Source organism: Armigeres subalbatus, chromosome 3, assembly GCF_024139115.2.
Source record: "Armigeres subalbatus isolate Guangzhou_Male chromosome 3, GZ_Asu_2, whole genome shotgun sequence".
Lineage (NCBI taxonomy): Eukaryota > Metazoa > Arthropoda > Insecta > Diptera > Culicidae > Armigeres > Armigeres subalbatus.
The window spans coordinates 171,265,767-171,287,578 of NC_085141.1; the positions used below are offsets into that span (position 1 = coordinate 171,265,767).

At 39.4% G+C, this 21,812-nt stretch overlaps 1 protein-coding gene across 6 annotated transcripts in view; it reads left to right on the plus strand.

Moving 5' to 3' along the window:
- The window catches only part of LOC134219073 (ecdysone 20-monooxygenase), a 147,888-nt gene that overhangs the window by 107,098 nt on the left and 18,978 nt on the right, over positions 1–21,812 (plus strand). Inside the window, exon 1 of one of the 6 annotated variants that reach the window (XM_062697743.1) lies at positions 14,891–15,109. The exons of 4 other annotated variants lie outside the window; for them this stretch is intronic. In XM_062697743.1, the coding sequence (XP_062553727.1) occupies positions 15,106–15,109 (4 nt within the window). In that variant the 5' untranslated portion in view covers positions 14,891–15,105. Of the gene's footprint in view, positions 1–14,890; positions 15,110–15,472; positions 15,659–21,812 lie in introns of those variants that run through there. One more of the 6 variants, XM_062697748.1, reaches the window with a different exon arrangement.

Below are 21,812 nucleotides of genomic sequence, written 5' to 3' on the forward strand. Positions count from 1 at the left end.
AAAGAGACAAAAAATCGGTCAAATTCATGCTTACTTTGGAAATCACACGGCTCGCAACCGAGCGCGTCATGAATACCCCGAAAAAAAAAAACATTTCCTATCAGCCCCGTCTCTGTCTGATCCATGGTCTGGGCGGGGGCAAACGCGACAGAGATCCACAATGAAAGTGAGAGGAAGCCGTCTGGAACTTAAGACGGCAGTGTTGATATTACTCAGTGAAAGATACCAGCCTAACATCAGATAGGGAGAAGATATTTTTGGGCGGCCGGTCCTGACCTCTATACTCAGCTACTTTCCAACTAAATGGCTTGATTTTCTAATGTTTAGTATCTGTAGAATACTAATGATGCACATGAATTGTAGTCAATCTTTTAATATTTAAAAAAGTCTTTGAAATAGACCAGTTATCGAAGGGTCGAATCTTCGAGCTATTTACAGGTTCAGGGCAAAATTTCAGCTCATTTAGTGTGCTTCTGGTGCTTTTTGAGGCTTGTCAGCTTCTGAAGAATAACTCGAAGCAGAAAAGTCATGCATTATTACCATAACAACCATTTTTAATCTGTTTTATCTTTATAGCAATAAAGTATTGGCTAAATTAATATAAAACTTAGGCCGATAGAAATATTTAAAAACAATTATGTCTCCCCTCCCCTTCGATTTTTTTGCCCAAAAAAAAGTTGTTTGAGGGGGCAACAACAAAAATTAGGGCAATTTTGAGGATTTTCATAACATTCTTTAACAAATTCAAGCAGTTTTATTGATTTTTTCCTTTTTAATATTTATTTCTTGTTGTCCCCCAACTCCACCCGCCCTTGACCTTCCGGAGACCAGTAGGATATAATTAAAATATTCGTAACGGCCTTACTATTTTTTGAAATATAAATTTTTTAAAAATATATTGTAATATATAAAAAGATATCGCTTTCCGTCCAGTATTAGTCTTTCACCACGTTCGGGTGTTTACGAAGCCCATCATAGAGCATAATCGAAGCTCGCTGGTCAGCGCAACGGCGGCAGATCAATGTAGGAAATGAGTTGATCGAGCCCCTCAGATAGCTGAGATCGAATTACCACATTTATAATTCCCGTAAATGTAGCCTATTTACATAGCTTTTTTTACCCTGCACAGATCTCTCTTCCTCTGTCCCTGCCTCCGTTAGGCAGCAAAGGGTGCGAGAAGTCAGCACATACCTAATTCAGTCAGCTTGTGGAGTGGGTTTGTAATAAGCCTAGAAAATACTGCCGGGTTTGGGCTCTATGCCAAATGGATCGGACACTTACGAAAAAGTCACAAGTCGAGTTGCGTCTGGCGAAGAAGGAAACTAAAACCAGTTTCGATTTCGCTTTTATTTTCCTGAATTCTTTACACAGTAGTTTGGTTTTTGTGCAAGCTAGCAGGAATAAATAGGGTTAGTTTAATCTAATTTAGTACGTGGATGTTGATTTATCGGCTCTATTTAAGTTTTCATCTACACAATCCGACTTCAATGCAGTATAATTTGACATCTTTTCTCTTCGAAACATTTAATGAAAGCGAAATACCTACTGTATACAGCGTGCACCATACCATAAGTGAGACACTTATAAAATCGTATTACTTTGAATTCCATACGATTTTTCAAGGATTAAATTATTGTCCGGTTTTCACTTAACTCCTTTATTGGATTTTTCTTCCATAATCGAATGACCAAACCTTGTAGAAGACATAACTTGCCATGATAAATTGAACGGCTTCCAATACTTCCATCCGCTGTTCTTCAAAGATAGGTTGTCTATCCACCAGTGTGGCCTTAAAGTTTTTTTTCTATTTCTTCGTTAACATGACATTCCCCGCTGGAACATTGCCGTCTCCTAGCATAGTACTCATCAAGCACTTTAACATCTATTGTTATTATGCAAGGTTTCGAAGCAAGGAAATCGAAAAACTGTCCAACCTGAAAATTGTCTTGACTAGACCGAGAATGGAACCCGACCTCCTTCAGCATGGTCTTATTTTTCAACCATGCATTTTACCGCTAGGCTTAAAAAGTTGACCAGTTGGCCCTAATAATGGCCCAAACTTTTCAATTGAAAAAAGTTCCATCCAGGTTTCTTAAGGTGTACGACTGACTTATCTTGCTACACCTACAGCTGGCTTGCCAAACCAAACACTTTTTTGATATTTTTTACTCAAACCGTATAATGTAGCAACGACAACTGTTCTGTGTATACACTGATGTGAGTCTCGTATTCCTTTACGGTACCCAAGTGTTTTGTTCGTCTTTCCAGTTCGGTGGCTTTCTACCCGAAGACTCATCCACTTTCATGGCTATCACCGGGTTAGCTGTCTTCGATCATATTCTGCAGCGTGGTCTGTCCGACACTTGTAACGTCCAAGTCTCTCCAAGGACTTCACCAACATCAAACGATGGATTCTCAGGTCATCTACCTAGGACGCAGTCGGATTTTCCACGACGAATCATATGATTTTTTGAATTTTGGGAACTCTAGCTATGCATGTATGCCAAAAAAAAAACCACTCACCCTTAACCGATTTGCTCGCAACAAGTTGCATTCGACGTTGTCCCCTTGTTTCCTATTGAAAATTGGCCAGATTGTATTATGAGCTCAAGGGTTATTGCCAAAATACTAGCCCTTGCTGCTATGCTTTGCCGGGTTCCAATCCAACACTTGCTTTCAGATTTCGTCTCCGCTTTTTGATAGCCATCGTTTGTTAAATACCTTTATTTTCTACGTGATCTCTGCTGATACACACCAAGTCTCACTGGCAAAGACATTTCCAATTAGAGTAGAAAATACGAATGCATTGACTATCTGATTAGATCTCAATATGTTGCGTAAACTCACAACAGTCGCCCTAACCTTCACAGATAAAAATATGTTGTGATTTTCAATGTATTTTCATGCACATATTTGGAGCATGCAAATAAACGTAACATTCAATTGATCTTACCTTTCTTTCAAATCGAAATAAACTTAAACCGTGCTTGCTTGTAAAATTCAATCAAATTTAATTGAACATCAATTGTTTATTAGTTTGTTGGGACTAGCGGCAATTTTACACGACGTTGAATTTTCAAAATAATTTGCTGTGTTCCTGATCCGTGCCCATGATTTGGTACACGGCCGATCGCACCCACCACGATATCGTCGATTAGGATAAGGAACAGTAGCGGGAATAAAATACCTCCTTGGCTCACTCCATCGTCTACCCGGTTGAAGCGCTTCGATGAGGCTGCCGATTTTGCCCGGAACATCCTTACGTCTAAGAGCGCCGTACAAATTCCCTGGTTAAGACGATCGGAAGCTTTTTCGTGGTCAATGAATACCAAATTTCGGAATTCGTTAATCTGCTCCTAGATGATACGGAGCGTGACAATATGATCCACTTGATTTTCCGGGGTGAAATTCTGCCTGCTGCCGTCGAAGCATCGTGTCTATCTTTTGCTGTACCTGACGCCCTGCATTCAGTTGGCCGGAATAGTCGCGGTATCCCAGATATTGAAGAATAGTTGATGCATCATTTGCGCAAAATCAAAATCTTTTTTTTTTAAATCCGCTGCATGAGTTCCATGTTTTTAACGAATAATCTCTCCCCAGCTGTATGTTCTAAACAGCGTATGTTGAATCGCCATCCGTGTCTTCCCTCTCGCCGTTGAATCCGAGTAAATGGATCTCGCCAATTATAATGTGATAGTCATGCTATTCCGGACACCAAGAAGGCTCCGTCTCCGCTTTTGGCTGATGATGATGATGGCTTTTGATTTGATTTTCAATATCCATCACGAGATAGCCAAATATCCATCACGAGAGATCCAATGTTCATCACGAGAGACCCTCGTGACATTGTGCACCGTTTGATGGGGAAAGAGCAATCTTCGAATCACCATGCCAAGTAACACCGAAAACACCTGTTTTAGCGTGCTTTACTTCCATCTGAGAGATAGATATTAATCACAAATCTATATATGTGGTAACAAATGAAAGTGGTGCTATTCTAATACAATAGTCCAGGCTTCTACTACCTACGATTTTGTGCGAATTGCTATACCGAAAAACTTTTTGTATGATGGCTTAAAAGATGAAATATAAAACATAACATGTTCGAAGAATGTTGTGGAATCATAGAAGGTGTTTTGTAGTAGATTCTCATGGCTTGCTGACAACATGCCTTTTTTTAAATATGTTTGGGTTTTCAAGATATTTTGTTTTACATTTTCACGACATGATTTCATGAACTTATAAATAACATGTTCATGCTTTGAACTAAATTTCAAAAACTTATCGAATCTGAGTAACAAACATTTTCCATCGATTCTAGCGTCTATCGAGAACTCGCCATATTGCTATTATGCAGATTCGAGAATGTGTTTCCAGGTGAATTCCGAAATTATATGTTTTTGATGTATCGTCGTCGGGATGACATTGGGTCAAATGGGGGTGAAAATGGGCCACTGTTTCAACTACTAAGAATGCTTGTAGAATGTATTGAATGTCTCTGAGGGCAAGAATAGATCCTTTTGAACGATTTTGCTCTACAATCTCTAGACTGCCGGTGAGGCCAATGACCCATTTTAACCCCCTAGACCCATTGTCACCCCCGATGACGGTACAGCGTTTTTTTTTTCAATGGCGCATAAATTTAACATAAACATAAACATAAGCTAACCGTTTTCACTCATTTTTTCAAAACCTTGAGTTCCTATGACACGCTCATAGTCCAAGTTGTTGGAACCAGTCTTCATATTGAATCGCCAAAGACGCTTCGTTTTGACCACATTCCACGTCAAAGTTGTGTTACCTATATGTTATTTGTCTTGATATTACCTTTCGGAATTTTATCCACGATGACAATTAGATTACTTTAAAAAATCTCTTTGTCCTGTTACTTGTCATTACCGGTCCGATCATAACATCGAATAGTCGTAAAATTGATAACCAATGTTCTGGCAATGATTGTTCTCTTTTTATATTTATATTATATCTTCTTATATCCCTTCTTATATTCTCTATTCTTCCAACGTTCTCTTCATGTTTTCTTAACCATTCAATTTACTCATCTCTTCCTTGTTTTCTTCTTTTCTTATTTTTTCTGTTCGCTTTCTTTCTCTTTTTTATCCTTCTTATTTTTTTCCTTTTTTTTTGTCTTTTTTGTACACCGAATTGAGCTTGAGCTTGAGCTTGAGCTTGAGCTTGATTGACTGCTCGTAGTTGCTACTCCATTATGACCAGTTCAGCTGTTCTTGCACAGGGAACCAACAGATGTTTGCTTGGGACTAGCACACATCTTCAATGTACAAGTACTGGTGATCTCATTTGTTAGGTCATACTGGTGCCTGCCACGTCAGAATGCAAGTCAATGTAGGGAAGGGGAGGAAATGATGATGCAATCACTCGCCCACTGCAAGCCGAATATACCTCTGCACTTGCCACGAGTTCATGCGGAATTTGTTGGAATTTCTGGGTTAGGTTGGAGAGGCAGAGGTCCGTCTTGGTTAACGAGCTGCCAATGTGATAGATAGGAGAAGGTACTGATGGAATTTCTAATTGGATGTAGGAAACGAGCTCTATAGTTCATTTCCAATTCTAGCAGATTACTGTTAGAATACTCAAGTTGAAGGTATAGGAATAGTAATGGAAATGGTATGGAAGTCCATTTCCAGTTCTAGCGATTGCTAGAACATGAGAAATAAAGAGAAAGATACAAAGTAGGAGAATGGAAAGGACCTGGGATTGATCCCACGAGCTCCTGCGTATGAGGCAGAAGCAGTAGCCATATGACTACCAAGCCCGCTTCGAAACAAGAGAGATCACGCACTGAACTGATTAATTTTATTACCGGCCGCGCAATGCAGAACACAATAATTCGGCCGACCGCGCGATCGTTCTGATGTCCGAAACAAGATAGATCACGCACTGAACTGATTAATTTTATTACCGGCCGCGCAATGCAGAACACAATAATTCGTCCGACCACGCGATCGTTCTGCGGTCCGAAACAAGAGAGATCACGCACTGAACTGATTAATTTTAATTTTATTACCGGCCGCGCAATGCAGAACACAATAATTCGTCCGACCACGCGATCGTTCTGCGGTCCGAAACAAGAGAGATCACGCACTGAACTGATTAATTTTAATTTTATTACCGGCCGCGCAATGCAGAACACAATAATTCGTCCGACCACGCGATCGTTCTGCTGTCCGAAACAAGAGAGATCACGCACTGAACTCCATGAGAGATCACGCACTGAACTGATTAATTTTATTACCGGCCGCGCAACGCAGAACACAATAATTCGGCCGACCGCGCGATCGTTCTGCTGTCCGAAACATGAGAGATCACGCACTGAACTGATTAATTTTATTACCGGCCGCGCAATGCAGAACATAATAAAGGTTCCCCCAAACACACGCGATGCGACAGTCGTAACGCGATTCTATCGCTTGGCGACAGCGATTATGTCGTGGGTAATATGGAAGCGTAAATACCAAATTGCTTGCAGCGACCCAACGATAGAATCGCGGTGACTAGTTGTCGCCGTCGCGGCGATGAAATCGCTTAGGTCTGGAGGAGCCTTAATTCGGCCGACCGCGCGATCGTTCTGCTGTCCGAAACATGAGAGATCACGCACTGAACTGATTAATTTTATTACCGGCCGCGCAACGCAGAACACAATAATTCGGCCGACCGCGCGATCGTTCTGCTGTCCGAAACATGAGAGATCACGCACTGAACTGATTAATTTTATTACCGGCCGCGCAACGCAGAACACAATAATTCGGCCGACCGCGCGATCGTTCTGCTGTCCGAAACATGAGAGATCACGCTCTGAACTGATTAATTTTATTACCGGCCGCGCAACGCAGAACACAATAATTCGGCCGACCGCGCGATCGTTCTGCTGTCCGAAACATGAGAGATCACGCACTGAACTGATTAATTTTATTACCGGCCGCGCAACGCAGAACACAATAATTCGGCCGACCGCGCGATCGTTCTGCTGTCCGAAACATGAGAGATCACGCACTGAACTGATTAATTTTATTACCGGCCGCGCAACGCAGAACACAATAATTCGGCCGACCGCGCGATCGTTCTGCTGTCCGAAACATGAGAGATCACGCACTGAACTGATTAATTTTATTACCGGCCGCGCAATGCAGAACACAATAATTCGGCCGACCGCGCGATCGTTCTGCTGTCCGAAACATGAGAGATCACGCACTGAACTGATTAATTTTATTACCGGCCGCGCAACGCAGAACACAATAATTCGGCCGACCGCGCGATCGTTCTGATGTCCGAAACAAGATAGATCACGCACTGAACTGATTAATTTTATTACCGGCCGCGCAATGCAGAACACAATAATTCGTCCGACCACGCGATCGTTCTGCTGTCCGAAACATGAGAGATCACGCACTGAACTGATTAATTTTATTACCGGCCGCGCAATGCAGAACACAATAATTCGGCCGACCGCGCGATCGTTCTGCTGTCCGAAACATGAGAGATCACGCACTGCACTGATTAATTTTATTACCGGCCGCGCAACGCAGAACACAATAATTCGGCCGACCGCGCGATCGTTCTGCTGTCCGAAACAAGATAGATCACGCACTGAACTGATTAATTTTATTACCGGCCGCGCAATGCAGAACACAATAATTCGTCCGACCACGCGATCGTTCTGCGGTCCGAAACAAGAGAGATCACGCACTGAACTGATTAATTTTAATTTTATTACCGGCCGCGCAATGCAGAACACAATAATTCGTCCGACCACGCGATCGTTCTGCGGTCCGAAACAAGAGAGATCACGCACTGAACTGATTAATTTTAATTTTATTACCGGCCGCGCAATGCAGAACACAATAATTCGTCCGACTACGCGATCGTTCTGCTGTCCGAAACAAGAGAGATCACGCACTGAACTCCATGAGAGATCACGCACTGAACTGATTAATTTTATTACCGGCCGCGCAACGCAGAACACAATAATTCGGCCGACCGCGCGATCGTTCTGCTGTCCGAAACATGAGAGATCACGCACTGAACTGATTAATTTTATTACCGGCCGCGCAATGCAGAACATAATAAAGGTTCCCCCAAACACACGCGATGCGACAGTCGTAACGCGATTCTATCGCTTGGCGACAGCGATTATGTCGTGGGTAATATGGAAGCGTAAATACCAAATTGCTTGCAGCGACCCAACGATAGAATCGCGGTGACTAGTTGTCGCCGTCGCGGCGATGAAATCGCTTAGGTCTGGAGGAGCCTTAATTCGGCCGACCGCGCGATCGTTCTGCTGTCCGAAACATGAGAGATCACGCACTGAACTGATTAATTTCATTACCGGCCGCGCAACGCAGAACACAATAATTCGGCCGACCGCGCGATCGTTCTGCTGTCCGAAACATGAGAGATCACGCACTGAACTGATTAATTTTATTACCGGCCGCGCAACGCAGAACACAATAATTCGGCCGACCGCGCGATCGTTCTGCTGTCCGAAACATGAGAGATCACGCTCTGAACTGATTAATTTTATTACCGGCCGCGCAACGCAGAACACAATAATTCGGCCGACCGCGCGATCGTTCTGCTGTCCGAAACATGAGAGATCACGCACTGAACTGATTAATTTTATTACCGGCCGCGCAACGCAGAACACAATAATTCGGCCGACCGCGCGATCGTTCTGCTGTCCGAAACATGAGAGATCACGCACTGAACTGATTAATTTTATTACCGGCCGCGCAATGCAGAACACAATAATTCGGCCGACCGCGCGATCGTTCTGCTGTCCGAAACATGAGAGATCACGCACTGAACTGATTAATTTTATTACCGGCCGCGCAACGCAGAACACAATAATTCGGCCGACCGTGCGATCGTTCTGATGTCCGAAACAAGATAGATCACGCACTGAACTGATTAATTTTATTACCGGCCGCGCAATGCAGAACACAATAATTCGTCCGACCACGCGATCGTTCTGCTGTCCGAAACATGAGAGATCACGCACTGAACTGATTAATTTTATTACCGGCCGCGCAATGCAGAACACAATAATTCGGCCGACCGCGCGATCGTTCTGCTGTCCGAAACATGAGAGATCACGCACTGCACTGATTAATTTTATTACCGGCCGCGCAACGCAGAACACAATAATTCGGCCGACCGCGCGATCGTTCTGCTGTCCGAAACATGAGAGATCACGCACTGAGCTCTTTGTCTTTTTTGTACACCGAATTAAACAAAAAGGCACAAATTCTCAAAAACCAGACAGCAGAGCTGCACCAATTTTGCACGAAAACATTCATCTGAATAGTATCGAATGATATTAAATCTTTGGGGTGAGACAGTTTTATCAAGTATAAAGAGCATATTCTCAAACCATATGCTTATGTGTTTTATTGGAAACGATTGTGTTTTTGATTAAAGCTTTAGGTTACATAATGAATCTACGTTTTAGGTAAATGATCCATTTAGATTGTTTATTTCAATAATGGAAAAATAAGGAAGGACAAGATTGTTAATGCCAAAAGTGGCATTTGACATAATTTTGATCTTATCAATGCATTTTAGTTTTGAGCAGAATGGAAATTGAAATGGAATGAAACTTTTTCGCTACCAGAAGAACGTTTGAAAGATATATTTTGGAAAGATAAAATCTGAGCAGATTTACTAAAACATATATAAAAAAAAAAAAAGAAAAAAAAATCTGGCTTCCCTCACAAGTCATCAATCAAGAAAAAGAGAAACGATGATACCCTGCAGTATCACACACCGCTGCTGGTCGGACGCTCGGTGGCAAGCGAGCCTCTATTGTCGTTGCAGAAGCAAACCCGCCTCAATACGACAAATAGAAGCACATGTTTGTGATTCAAACGAAACCGACTGTTGTTCAATTCTGATACACATAGTTGGGTAGAGAGAACAGGGTGTGAAATGTTGCCAAAGCAGATTCGATAGATACGGGGTCATTAACAGTATAATGAAAAAATAAATTTCCCCATACTAATTTGTATGCAAACTTGAAACGGCTTGTGCTAAATCAGTTTTAATCCAAATGAGCTCATATTTTCGGAGGACACTCAGAACATGGTAAAGAATCAGATGAGCACTGTGGAGAAAAATCGATTTTTTGAACCACCCTAATACTCATGCAACGGCGGGCATAGAAAAGCTTTGCAAAGTTTTGCTTTGAAATGCTAGTAGAATACTATGTTGAAAAGCAGGCCAAGTCCCAGTTGGAATGTAGAGCCATTGAAGAAGAAGATTATTATTTGATTTTGTCGACTTATAGTATAATCAGCCTTAGCAAGTTAAGAAAAATCCATAATCTGGTACCGTCATCGGGGGTGAGAGTCAGCGCCCTTACCGAGCGGGGGTCAGCGCCCTTACCGATAATATGGAAGTCGGATAACAAAATCGTTCAAAAAGGTCTTCCATAATTTAGTTTTCTTGCCCTCAGATACATTAAATCTATTCTACACGCATTCTATGTAGTTCGGTAGCTCGGATGATGGATTTTTAAAACCATTTGTGAAGCTGGACAATTATTATTGGACATAGATCGGTGTAAGGGGTGTAAGCGATTCTTAGTCAACTTTTTAGAAAAAAATTAAAGTTTGAATTAAAAGATAACGCGTTCTGATCAGAGCAGTTCAAAATATGTAGTCACCCGGTTATTTTCCGGCTTACCCCACTTCTATCTATGACTAGCTCCTCATACGCAACCGTGTAGGTATGGGCTTTTGAGCTAATTTGTCCGTAGTTCAAAATATCGTCAAACGAATAAATTTCATCAATGAGCATCTGTAGATTTAAAGGAAAGTTATCAAGTAATACAATTTTATACTATTATTTAATTATGGTAAAGTATCTAAAATAATAATTTGAATATGTTATAGTTTGTCACAATTTATTATCCAAACGTGTAAACATTGTTAGTTTTCTACAATGGAATGAAAGTAAAATGATACTGTAATTGTCAAACCTCCATCCATAAACAAATATGTACAAGATACAATGATGACCAGATTTTAAACATGTCAAATTTTGGAAGTCTGTAGAAGATTCATTCCAAATGGTTTGGAAGTCTATATTTTAATCACAAACTTGTGCCCGACACAATGTACCGTATATACTTTTTCAGCGCTAAGCTCAATTGCTTTTTATTTGTGCTGTTTTGATTTCCCTAATGAACTTTTTTCGACACATTTTATAATGAACGAGAAAGGCATCATCACCACTAGATGGATTAATCTGGGTTTTTATTTCCTCTTTCTACTTTCTTTACTTTATTTTTTTCTTCTTCTCTCGTTTTTTAATCTTTTTTTTTCCTTTGGGAAGATCCATTAATTACGTAACGCAAAAATTGGGCATTACTACCACCCTAATGCATTCATGAAATTATTACACAGATTCGTCGAAGAGAAAGTTTACGACTGCCATACAACAAACATGTCATTTTATCTCGATATAATCCCATGCGACCGTAAATCTTTGCAATACATACTTTTATTCTTAGTGTAAAAGGTTAATCGTGTAAGTATGATGCCAAAATATTGAACTAAATAAAGGTTTGATATTCCGTTTGAATATATCTCCTCTCTGTAGCCGAAATTACTTGACTCCGAATCCTAAGCCCCGTCGATCCTTAAGCATTGTAAACCTAACCTTGAGTCACCATGAGAACGTTGGCTTATATCCCTCTCTTGCTAATTTAATATTAAGCTGATATTGATTGTACATATCAAAAAGAACCGTGGCTCCGTGAAGTGTTATATACACCTGAGCATGCCAAATAAACGAGCATAGAAAAAAATAACTTCTCTCTGTACAATCAAAGTTAAATGCCTATATTCCGGGTATCAGCCACCTGGAGTGGAAATTAATTACTATGTCTGAAACTCGATTTTGTGCAATTACACAACAAATGAAAGATTTTAGTTCGAAAAATGTATTGGAGGGTAACCACTTCCTTCGGTGGGGTTTCACCCCACGAAACCAGTACGCTAGACAGGTACTTTCCCTACTAAGCTACGAAGGACCTCCATAGTCCTCCGCAGCTCAGAAGGCTACTGATGAGATCAAATTTACAACACCAGGCATATTAAAAAAAAACCAGAATAATCCACCTAGCGGTGATAGTGCCTTTCTCGTGTATTATAAAACAAGAAAACACATAAGAGTAACAAGAAAAGCACATAAAAGAGGTCAAAATTGTACTTTAGGGAGATAGATTCTGCTATTTCCATCAATTCACATTTATCTGCGTTCATTTGAATGTATTGCAAGAACTTTTGAAAAAAAGTTTTTTTTTCGATTTTGAATTTTTTTTTTCCTTGGGAAAAATGGGAAAAAAATCAATGTTTTTTAATAACTCCGAAACGCAATGGCCGATTGGGCCAATTTTCAATAGCAAAAAATAAGAAAGGATTCCGCGTCGAATGAAACCTGTTGCAAGCAAATCGGTTAAGGCTAAGTACAAAAAAGTGTGTCTCACATTTTTTGTGAACACACACATACAGACATCATCTCAGCTCATCGAGCTGAGTCGATTGGTATATAACACTATGGGTCTCCGAGCCTTCTATCAAAAGTTCGGTTTTGGAGTGATCCTATAGCCTTTACGTACACTTAGTATACGCGAAATGCAAAAATGATTCCGAGAGTTCGGCTATATGCCTGGTGTTGGAAATTTGACCTTTCTTGGCGTTCATTTTCTAATCATTACGAAGTATAGAGAATAAAAACCAAAATTTTCTAGATTTTTTTTATTGCAGCGTTCTTGTAAAAGCGCAAATATGCGCAAGCAAATAACTCACTATAAGGTGATACTAGAGTTATAATTCATTCCACCATTTACAGATGAGGCGACATTTCGGGACATTAGGTTTGCGGGACCATTTTATAGCTAAGAAATAATATATTGATAGTTTTTATCAGGGTTTGCAGAAATCGCTCTCAATAACAACGATAAAAGAGAGGCAAAACTGTTCCGAATCATAACAAGCCATGATAACAAATTTATCAAACTTGTATACAAGTGCGAAAAACAGATTCGGATAGGCACCCCCCACAGAAAAATGGTGATTCTCGCTTTGTTTTCGTTCCTTTCGTGTTGGTTACTGCACATCTGTGTACACACTTAAAATAAATCGCCGACTTCGGTAAAATTTTACCGAAATCTAAACCGCTGAACTGTTCGGTAAATTATTTTACTGATTTTCGGTGATTTTGACAGTTGAGCAATGGAAAAAATTACAAAAAAAATCTGTAAATTAATTTACCGAACAGTTCAGCGGTTGAGATTTCGGTAAAATTTACCGAATACTGTAAAATGAGCTAAGTGTGTAGAACAAGTTGAAATGCATCATCAGAGCCAGTGCTCCCCGCATTTGGAGCTTTCTAAAAGAAATTTATCATGGGGTATAACATCCCGAATCAATTCTATATCATAACAGCTTGCGAAAAAAGTTTCTCGCGGTATATTATATATCGTATATGTATACAGAGATGATAAGTATACAAAATAACACGCTAAGAAATTCTCACTCATTTTTTTAATATATCTGATGTACGAGAAAGGCACAAACACCGCTAGGTGGATCAATCAGGGTTTTTTTCATTTTCATCAGCTTTTTTCCACTTCGCCAGCCCACATCTTTTGACTGAATAGATATAACGCTTCAATATTTTCCGATTTTCGTATCTAACGTATATACTTTCTTACGATACATAAATTAGACAAATTGGAGATTGTAGTAAGTTTCGTCTCCAGTAGCCTTGCGAGCAAACGCGTAGGATTGCCAATCCGGAGATGGCGACAAAGTATTCTTCTAACGAATTAGTTTCGTGAGTTCGAGTTTCGTGCAACAATACAAGTACAACTCAAAATCTGCAAATTATCAGAAACGACGATTTGAAATCTTGACTATAAAAAAAATTCTACTAAAAATTTACGGATTTTCGGCATACATTTAAAACGAATGGGTTAGTTTTGTGTATATCAGAAGAAAAACTTAACCCTTAAATGCGCAATATTGTTTTAAAACAACAAACCGAAAATACGTTCAATGTTAATAATTTCAATGGTTATTAACGTTAAAAATATTTCCGACGATTTCTAAAAAAAAACGCCTTGCGCCTTTAAGGGTTAAAACAAATCCACTAGGCCATGCATTTATAGGTTCTTTTCGAAAAATTGTCAATCCAAATCTAAAATTTTTAGTTGTGCCAGTATTGCATGAAACGTCCATATAAATAAATGTCAAAAATGTTAATATGTAATGTGAATAAAAAACTATTCTAGATCAATGTTTGCTTATTATATGTATTATTATCTTCATTGAAAAATCGAAAAAATCATTTTTAATCAGTAAAAATCAATGGGTACAAAAACGAAGAACAAGATTTAAAAACAAGTTAAAAAAGAAATCGTCTTTTTAAGTCTCGTCTCAGAGCAAAATTAATTACTCAATTCATGTATACTGTTCCACGGAAGCATAACGCACTAATTGGACTCAGTCTAATATTTTAATCGCATTTCTTTCCTATCGTCATTCTAACTAGCGATTAATTCCGCATTTAGTTTAGCGGCACGCGCTTACATCTTATCACTAGAAAGAAACCTACCGAAATCCATCGTCTAGCGTGTCGTCATTCGCGAACTGATAACATTCGCACACAGGTCTTGCCCACTGCTGGGAGAAATTCGCCACCAGATAATAGCACGAAGAGACAGCAAACCGAAGGCTACCTATTCGGTTGAAGACGACCACCGGCTAAACAATAGACAAAGTCGCGAATCGCGAAATTCTCCTTTTTTTCGGCTCAACTTCTTATCAGGTGATACACGGCGTTCGAATGTGTGTGCGCCGGCTTGTTGGATTTAAAAAGTATAGAGATAAAAACTTCCAAATCGTAGGCCGCACAGATCGGGTTGACCGCGGGCAGTTCAATTCTAAACGTGTTGTCGCTTTGTTGGTTGGTCGTCAGTGATAAGGCAGGTCAGCTTCTATAGTGTCTAAGCATTTCAACTAAGTAGTACAACTTCAAAGGAGGTGTCTTCCGCATCGGATCGCTATGGGTAAGTAACAATCTTTGATTGACGTGAAATGCTTTGCGGCGTGCCCGTCGTTATCGGGCCTCTCGCGTTCCGAGTGGTGTTTTGTGCTCTCTTTGGCCATGGGATGTGATTGAAGCAAATTCGCGTACGCGCGCGCTCCACCTCGCCAAACAAATCAATGAGAGCCGAGCAGTGCGACGCAGCATCGCCCCAGCTCCTGCATCTACAAGCTTTTACATTCACTGCCGTAGTGTAGGTAACTGGACCAACGACCGGAACATTGACCGTGACAGTGAACGCGGCGCGGCATGCGATGGAGCTGTTTTTATAGCTGCTCTATACGCAGTACATAGTGCTGGGAGTTTCGATTCGCGATAGAATGTCTTGAGTAATCCCGCGTTCCATGTGAGAAAAAAGCAAAGCGCCCCCAGTAAAATGAAAGTGCAAGTGCAAAAGTTATCTTCGATGTGATCTGTTACAGAGTGCATTTTTGCCGCTGGTTGCAAATTTATTGTTATATCTGCGCAATGTGGAATATGATGCAGCACATGGGCGTATAACGTGAATGTGGTAATGAATCTACAAGAAAAATCAGGGATGCTGCATGAAAGAGACATTGTGAACGATACATTTGCAAAATTTGCTCGAACATGTTCGAACAAGCTTGTACAATGGATCATTGTTGTTGTGATCGGTATAGCGTCATTCGATCGATATAGCGTGTTGTTTGCATGCGTGTGTGTTGATTCGCACGTATATAATCGGGGCTGGGTCTCATGTGATCATTGATAATCACGAAACAGCGACAAAGTAATAAACTAAAGATAAGAAATGATAATTGTAATTAGGGAAGATCCATTAATTAAGTAACGCCTTCCTCCCCTATTTAATTTTTTTTTGTTGGAAACGTCTGAATTGATCGTTACACTTCAAAGTGTAACGTATTTTATAGACGTTTGCATGTGTGGCAACGTATTGCTAATTTAGACGTTCTAAGGACGTACGCTGATAAAAAAAATAAAATATAATTTGTTTGACTGCACTTTGCAGAATAGTTCCACATTTAAAACTTTTAGTATTACACATTTCCCGAATTATCTTTATTTCTAATTATACTTAAAATTGTCAGTATAAACAAATTACTTACTTAGCCAAGAAAATTATTTTTCTCTCGAGAGAAACGTTCGTCAGCCACAATTTGATGCCTGTCCAAAATAGTCGAAAAAAGATAATACACCCACCTCATATTTCAAAGATAATGTTGTGCTACTCGTTCAGATATTCCAAAGAACTTTTTTGGCATATATATTCCTACATTTTAGACATCGTTCACTAACAACGTGAAATTATACTTTAATTTCCATTATAAGCATTTATCATTCTCAAATCAGTATAAAAAAAAATATTGAGTACAGCGCTTCTTGAAGTCTTATTGGCAGACCACTGTTGAAATTCTGTAATCAATAAATATTTAAACAGGATTTTTTTTTTTTCAAACTTAAATTCTACATATCTTTTCCCTATTAAGGACATAGTTGGAAGAGTACCACGATGGCAGTCAATATGGCACCGGACCTTCCACGGGTCAACCCCACACCTCCCGCATTCCTCTCTCATCAACATTCGAATGCATCGAACAGCAAAAGTTTAATATTCAGATTACTAACCTGTTCACAGTATATTTATGTACTTCCCGTGATAATTAACATGTTTCTTTGAAGAGTCTTATGCATTTCGGCTCGAAATATAGCATAAACCAGCAGTTGCGTGCCAATTTAACAGCCGTCCGCGGTTTGGTGGGTTTATCACTGCAGTCCACTTCTTCTCAAAGGGCATTGAAAAAATCAATTTTTTACACACTTCTCCGCACATGAGCAGCCTGAAATGTTGATGGAATGCAAATTAAACTTCACTTTTCGGCGGAACAAAAAAGGAAACGGTAAATTTGACAGTTAGCCCATATATTTTCTGTCAAATTTGCCGTTTCCGTTCCGCTGACATTGTGTTTGTGTAATTGTGTAATTCAACAAAATAGCCCGATTTTTTCTGTGATATCTAACACCAGGAGCAGATACTTCATACGAAAAGTGTGACATGCGGGTGAGCGGAGTATGAAATGCTATTTCAACGGATCTTTCCTAAGGTGCGTTCAGTGAAGTCTCTGGAATATTGCTTTCAGCTATGTGGGTTCTCTTTTCGCCAGCGTTTGGAGGGGAGGCGCTGTAGCCAGTGTAATGAAAGGTTTAGTTTCCCATAATAGTTTTCATACAAACTTGAACCGGCTTGTTGTCAATCAGGAGGCCATTCGGAGCATGGGACGGAATCAAGTGAGCGTGGTGGAGCTGGGTCGTTTTTTGAACCACCCTACTTATATTCTTTGTTTTTTCATAAATACGACACCAATACTACTACAGTATATGACAGTTTGTATTGTACAAATACTTTCAAAGCTTTGTTTTGGTACTCAACCCACCTTCACCTTAACGTCGAAAAAGCTTAATACACAGGATTTTGTTTTTACACGATTTTTTTTCGCTCGTATTTTTGATCGTGTGACTTCAGTTTACCACCAAACTCTTCGCAACATGTTTCAAAAAATCCAGAATAAATCAAAGAAAAATCACATGGTAATTAATATTCGTTAAACATTTAGGATGAGTGGAAATTTGAGAAAATGTAAATCGTGTAAAAACAGAATCCAGTGTAATTATTGTTTTTTTTTTGCTCCATCTTCCCCTACATGTTGGAACAGATTCAGCAGGCTGGGCTCTTGCGATTCAAAGCGAGGATCAATGAAGAGAATACTCTCCCGGCAAAGAGTGAATCAATGAAGAGAATACCCCCTTTTAACACCAAGCATAAGATTTATAGAGCAGGAAGGGAAGATATATGTTCAAATATTTTATAAAGCCTGTCCACGTTAAATTTCGGACACTAAGACAATGTCCAATTGATTTGCAGCCATTTTATAAATTTGGACAACGCTGTCCGAACGGGTGTCCGAAATTAAACGTGGACAGGCTTTAATACCACTTCCTTATTCATATCATTGATATTACATCCCCCATTGGGACTTTGCGGCCTCGCAATTTCCACAATTATACCTGCAGGGTTTCTAAGCCAAGTTACCATTTTTGCATTCGTATATCATGAGGCTAACACGATGACACTTTTATGCCCAGGCAACTCGAAAATGTCCTAGACTGGACCGAGAATCGAACCCAACTACCTTCGGCATGATCTTGCTTTGTGGACGCGCATCTTACCGCACCGCCAAGGAAGGCCACTTATTTTGTATTACCACTCAGGCTGATTTCTGGAAACACAACAGTAGCGCAGTGTCACTGTGTCACTAAAGATAAGCCATGATTTGCAGAAATATTCCGAGGGGTGTATGAATGGAGTACCTAGCATTGTTGTTTCTTTTGCTATTATTTTCAAACTTTAGTTTTTTTATGGCTCAAGATGATAAACTTGGGCTGCTCGTTACTTTATTGCAAATAATGAAGTGGACAATATTGTAATTTGTTACAATCAATATTTTTCCGGAGTTGAAACCGAAAATTAGAAAATAACCAAGTGAGTTTCTTTAGAAGATAACCAAGATGGGGTCTCCAGTAGCTTTGCGGGTAAAAACGTAGGATTGCCAATCCGGAGATAGCGAGTTTGATTCTCGGTCCGGTCTAGGATGTTTGCGTGTTGTAAACTTACACCCTGGGCATAGTGTATCCATTGTACTTGTCACACAAGATACATAGGGGAGACTGGGTAGACTTGATCCCCTTTTTTGATTTCCGATGTATCACAGCCAAGAATAAATAAACATACACGATTTCCACACAGACTCACTAAGAAATATAGTATTTAACTTTACTGATGTATGACATTCCTTAAATTATTGGTTTTATTGATACTCAATCGATTTTTTGGAGTGCTGTCAAAAATAGACTTTAAAAATATTCGGGGGAAATTGATCCCTCTCCAAGAACTTGCTTTGATAAAATTAGAAAAGTGCCCTCAGATTTTTTAAATATTTTCCCTTTAAAATACGCGGAATTATCGAAGTGCTGTGCGTATACATGAACGATTTTTGTTATTGAATTCGACAGTACATGCAATTTTAAAATTTGGGGAGACTTGATCCCCTTTCTATGAGATCTACGCAATAAATCATTTTTCCTGCCAACCCTTCATCAAATCCGTCAAATCTACAAAAAATTAGTAGCCTAAGAACAGATTTATATTTTTTTGAATTTTTTCGCCAAATTTTTGTATGGGTGACTAACGGGGGATCAAGTCTCCCCATATTGAGGCAATAACTTCAAATCCAAATATCCTAAAACTTTGATGGAATGTTGGCATTTTCATCAGTACAGATCAATAAGCATATTTATGGCTTGTTGCTGAGAAAAACGAAAGACTCTGGTCATTGTAATGAAAAGTTGTTCAAATTTTGCGTGGCGAATAAAAAAAAATTTTAGGAAGGTCAAAACATACAAACCGCCCTGCAGAATAAATAAGGTTGTCAATAAAAAATAACTCACCACATAAAGGTCATTTGTCTAGAGGATCTATACTAAAAAATACGCTAGAACAAAACTACTTTAGTTCTCGATAAAACAGGGGGTGATCAAGTCTCCCCGGGGATCAAGTCTACCCACCTTCCCCTACTCAAGCATGGCGGGTATAGAAAAGCGTTCAAATAATAACTGATAAAATTCTAAAAGAATACGAAATTGAAAAACAAGCCAAGTTCTAGTTGGAATGTAGAGCCTAGGTAGAAGTAGAAGAAGAACTTGTACTTCATATCGGAGGCCAGGTTATGTTCCAGTAGAAACATAAATTCATAAAAATTAATAATCAAATGTTAGGCAATAATAACAAACATTGGCTGTCAAGACTGTTTCGGGTAATGGTAGGGCAACTGAAATTCTAGCGTAATAGTTTCATTAATAATTTGGCGTCAGCAGTAAGAACTGATAGTCAGGAACTGACCTTTTATCAAAATTCACATAAATAAAGACTAAGAAAAGTAAAGAACCATATTTGGAGGGGTAAGTATATTAGGCGATTTCAAATATGACGTAAAATTCCTTAAATTTGTATCTTATCGTCTAGAAATTGATTGGTAATTTATTGACAAGGTCTCTATGGATTTGTTTAAATTTTTTTCCTATTACTCCCAATTCCTGGAATTCCTGTGAATATCCAGAAAATTATGCTAATTGTAATCTTTATATTTATGGTTTTTTTGACATGCAGCTTTAATTGCAACTTCAAAACAGGCTAATAAACAAAATCCTGTTTTGACTCTGGGCATAAGGCTGAATGCAAAGAAAAACCCCAAACATATCAGGATTGCAGTCGATCCATCATCATATTTCTTCGGATTAATTCTCAACTATTGCTTAACAATTCCGATTGATCAATTCTCTAGACATTTCTTCGTAAAGACCTCCAATAATTCTTGAGCTTGAGCTTGAGCTTGATTGACTGCTCGTAGCTGCTACTCCATTATGACCAGATCAGCGGTTCTTGAACAGAGAACCAACAGTTGTTTGCTTGGGACTAGCACAAATCTTCAATGTACAAGCACTGGTGATCTCATTTGTTAGGTCATACTGGCGCCTGCCACGTCAGAATGCAAGTCAATGTAGGGAAGGGGGAGGAAATGATGATGCAATCACTCGCCCACTGCAAGCCGAATATACCTCTGCACTTGCCACGACTTCATGCGGAATTTTTGGGTTTTAGGTTCGGAGGGGCAGAGGTTCGTCTTGGTTAACGAGCTACCAATGTGATAGTTAGGTGAAAGCAATTGATGGTATTTCTAATTGGATGTAGGGAAATGAGCTTTATAGTTTTTTTTTTTCAATTCTAGCAGATTACTGCTAGAATGCTTAAGTTGAATGTTTAGGAATAGAAATGGAAACGGTATGTCCATTTCTCCAAGTCCATTTCCAGTTCTCTAGCAATTGCTAGAACATGAGAAATATAGAGAAAGATACAAAATATGAGAATGGAACGGACCTGGGATTGAACCCACGACCTCGACGGCACAGAAATTTCATCTGAAATGCCTTCAGCCATTCCTTCGGAAATTCAGTAGTACATTCTAAAATTTCAACAAGAAATATGAAACAATGCATTCAGAATTTTCTCCAGGAATTTTATTATAATTTCCCTCGATATCTTTGAAAAATTCCTCCGCAAATTCACTTGAAAATTCTTACAGGAATTCCACCGGAAATGCCTCCAGGTATTCCATCGGAAATTTTATTCCCACTGAAATTTCTACTGTAATTCCTTCGTAATTTCCTCCATGAATTCCTTCGAAAACTGTAGGACGATTTTTTTTTTAATTTTCTTAGGAATTTCTGAATAAATTTCTTAAGGAATTTACGACAATCTTCAATTCATCTAAGAAGTGGGAATTCCAAAGAATTTGCTAGAATTCCTTCCTAGAGAATTAGAAGGATTTCTTGGAGGAACTTCTGAAGGAATTTCTAAAGAAATTAACAAAGGATTTCCGGAGAAATATCCAATGCTCCTGATAGAGGTAGTCCGCCGGTCGGAAAATCGTCGTTTGTATACTTGAGATTTTTTTTCTAGGTGTTGTATTTTTTTAATTTTCTCGGAAAAATGTAATGAATTTCATCCGATCATCTGAATTTTGGCATAAAAGTATCCTAAATTGCCACATAAATTTGTTCCGAGTTGAAGT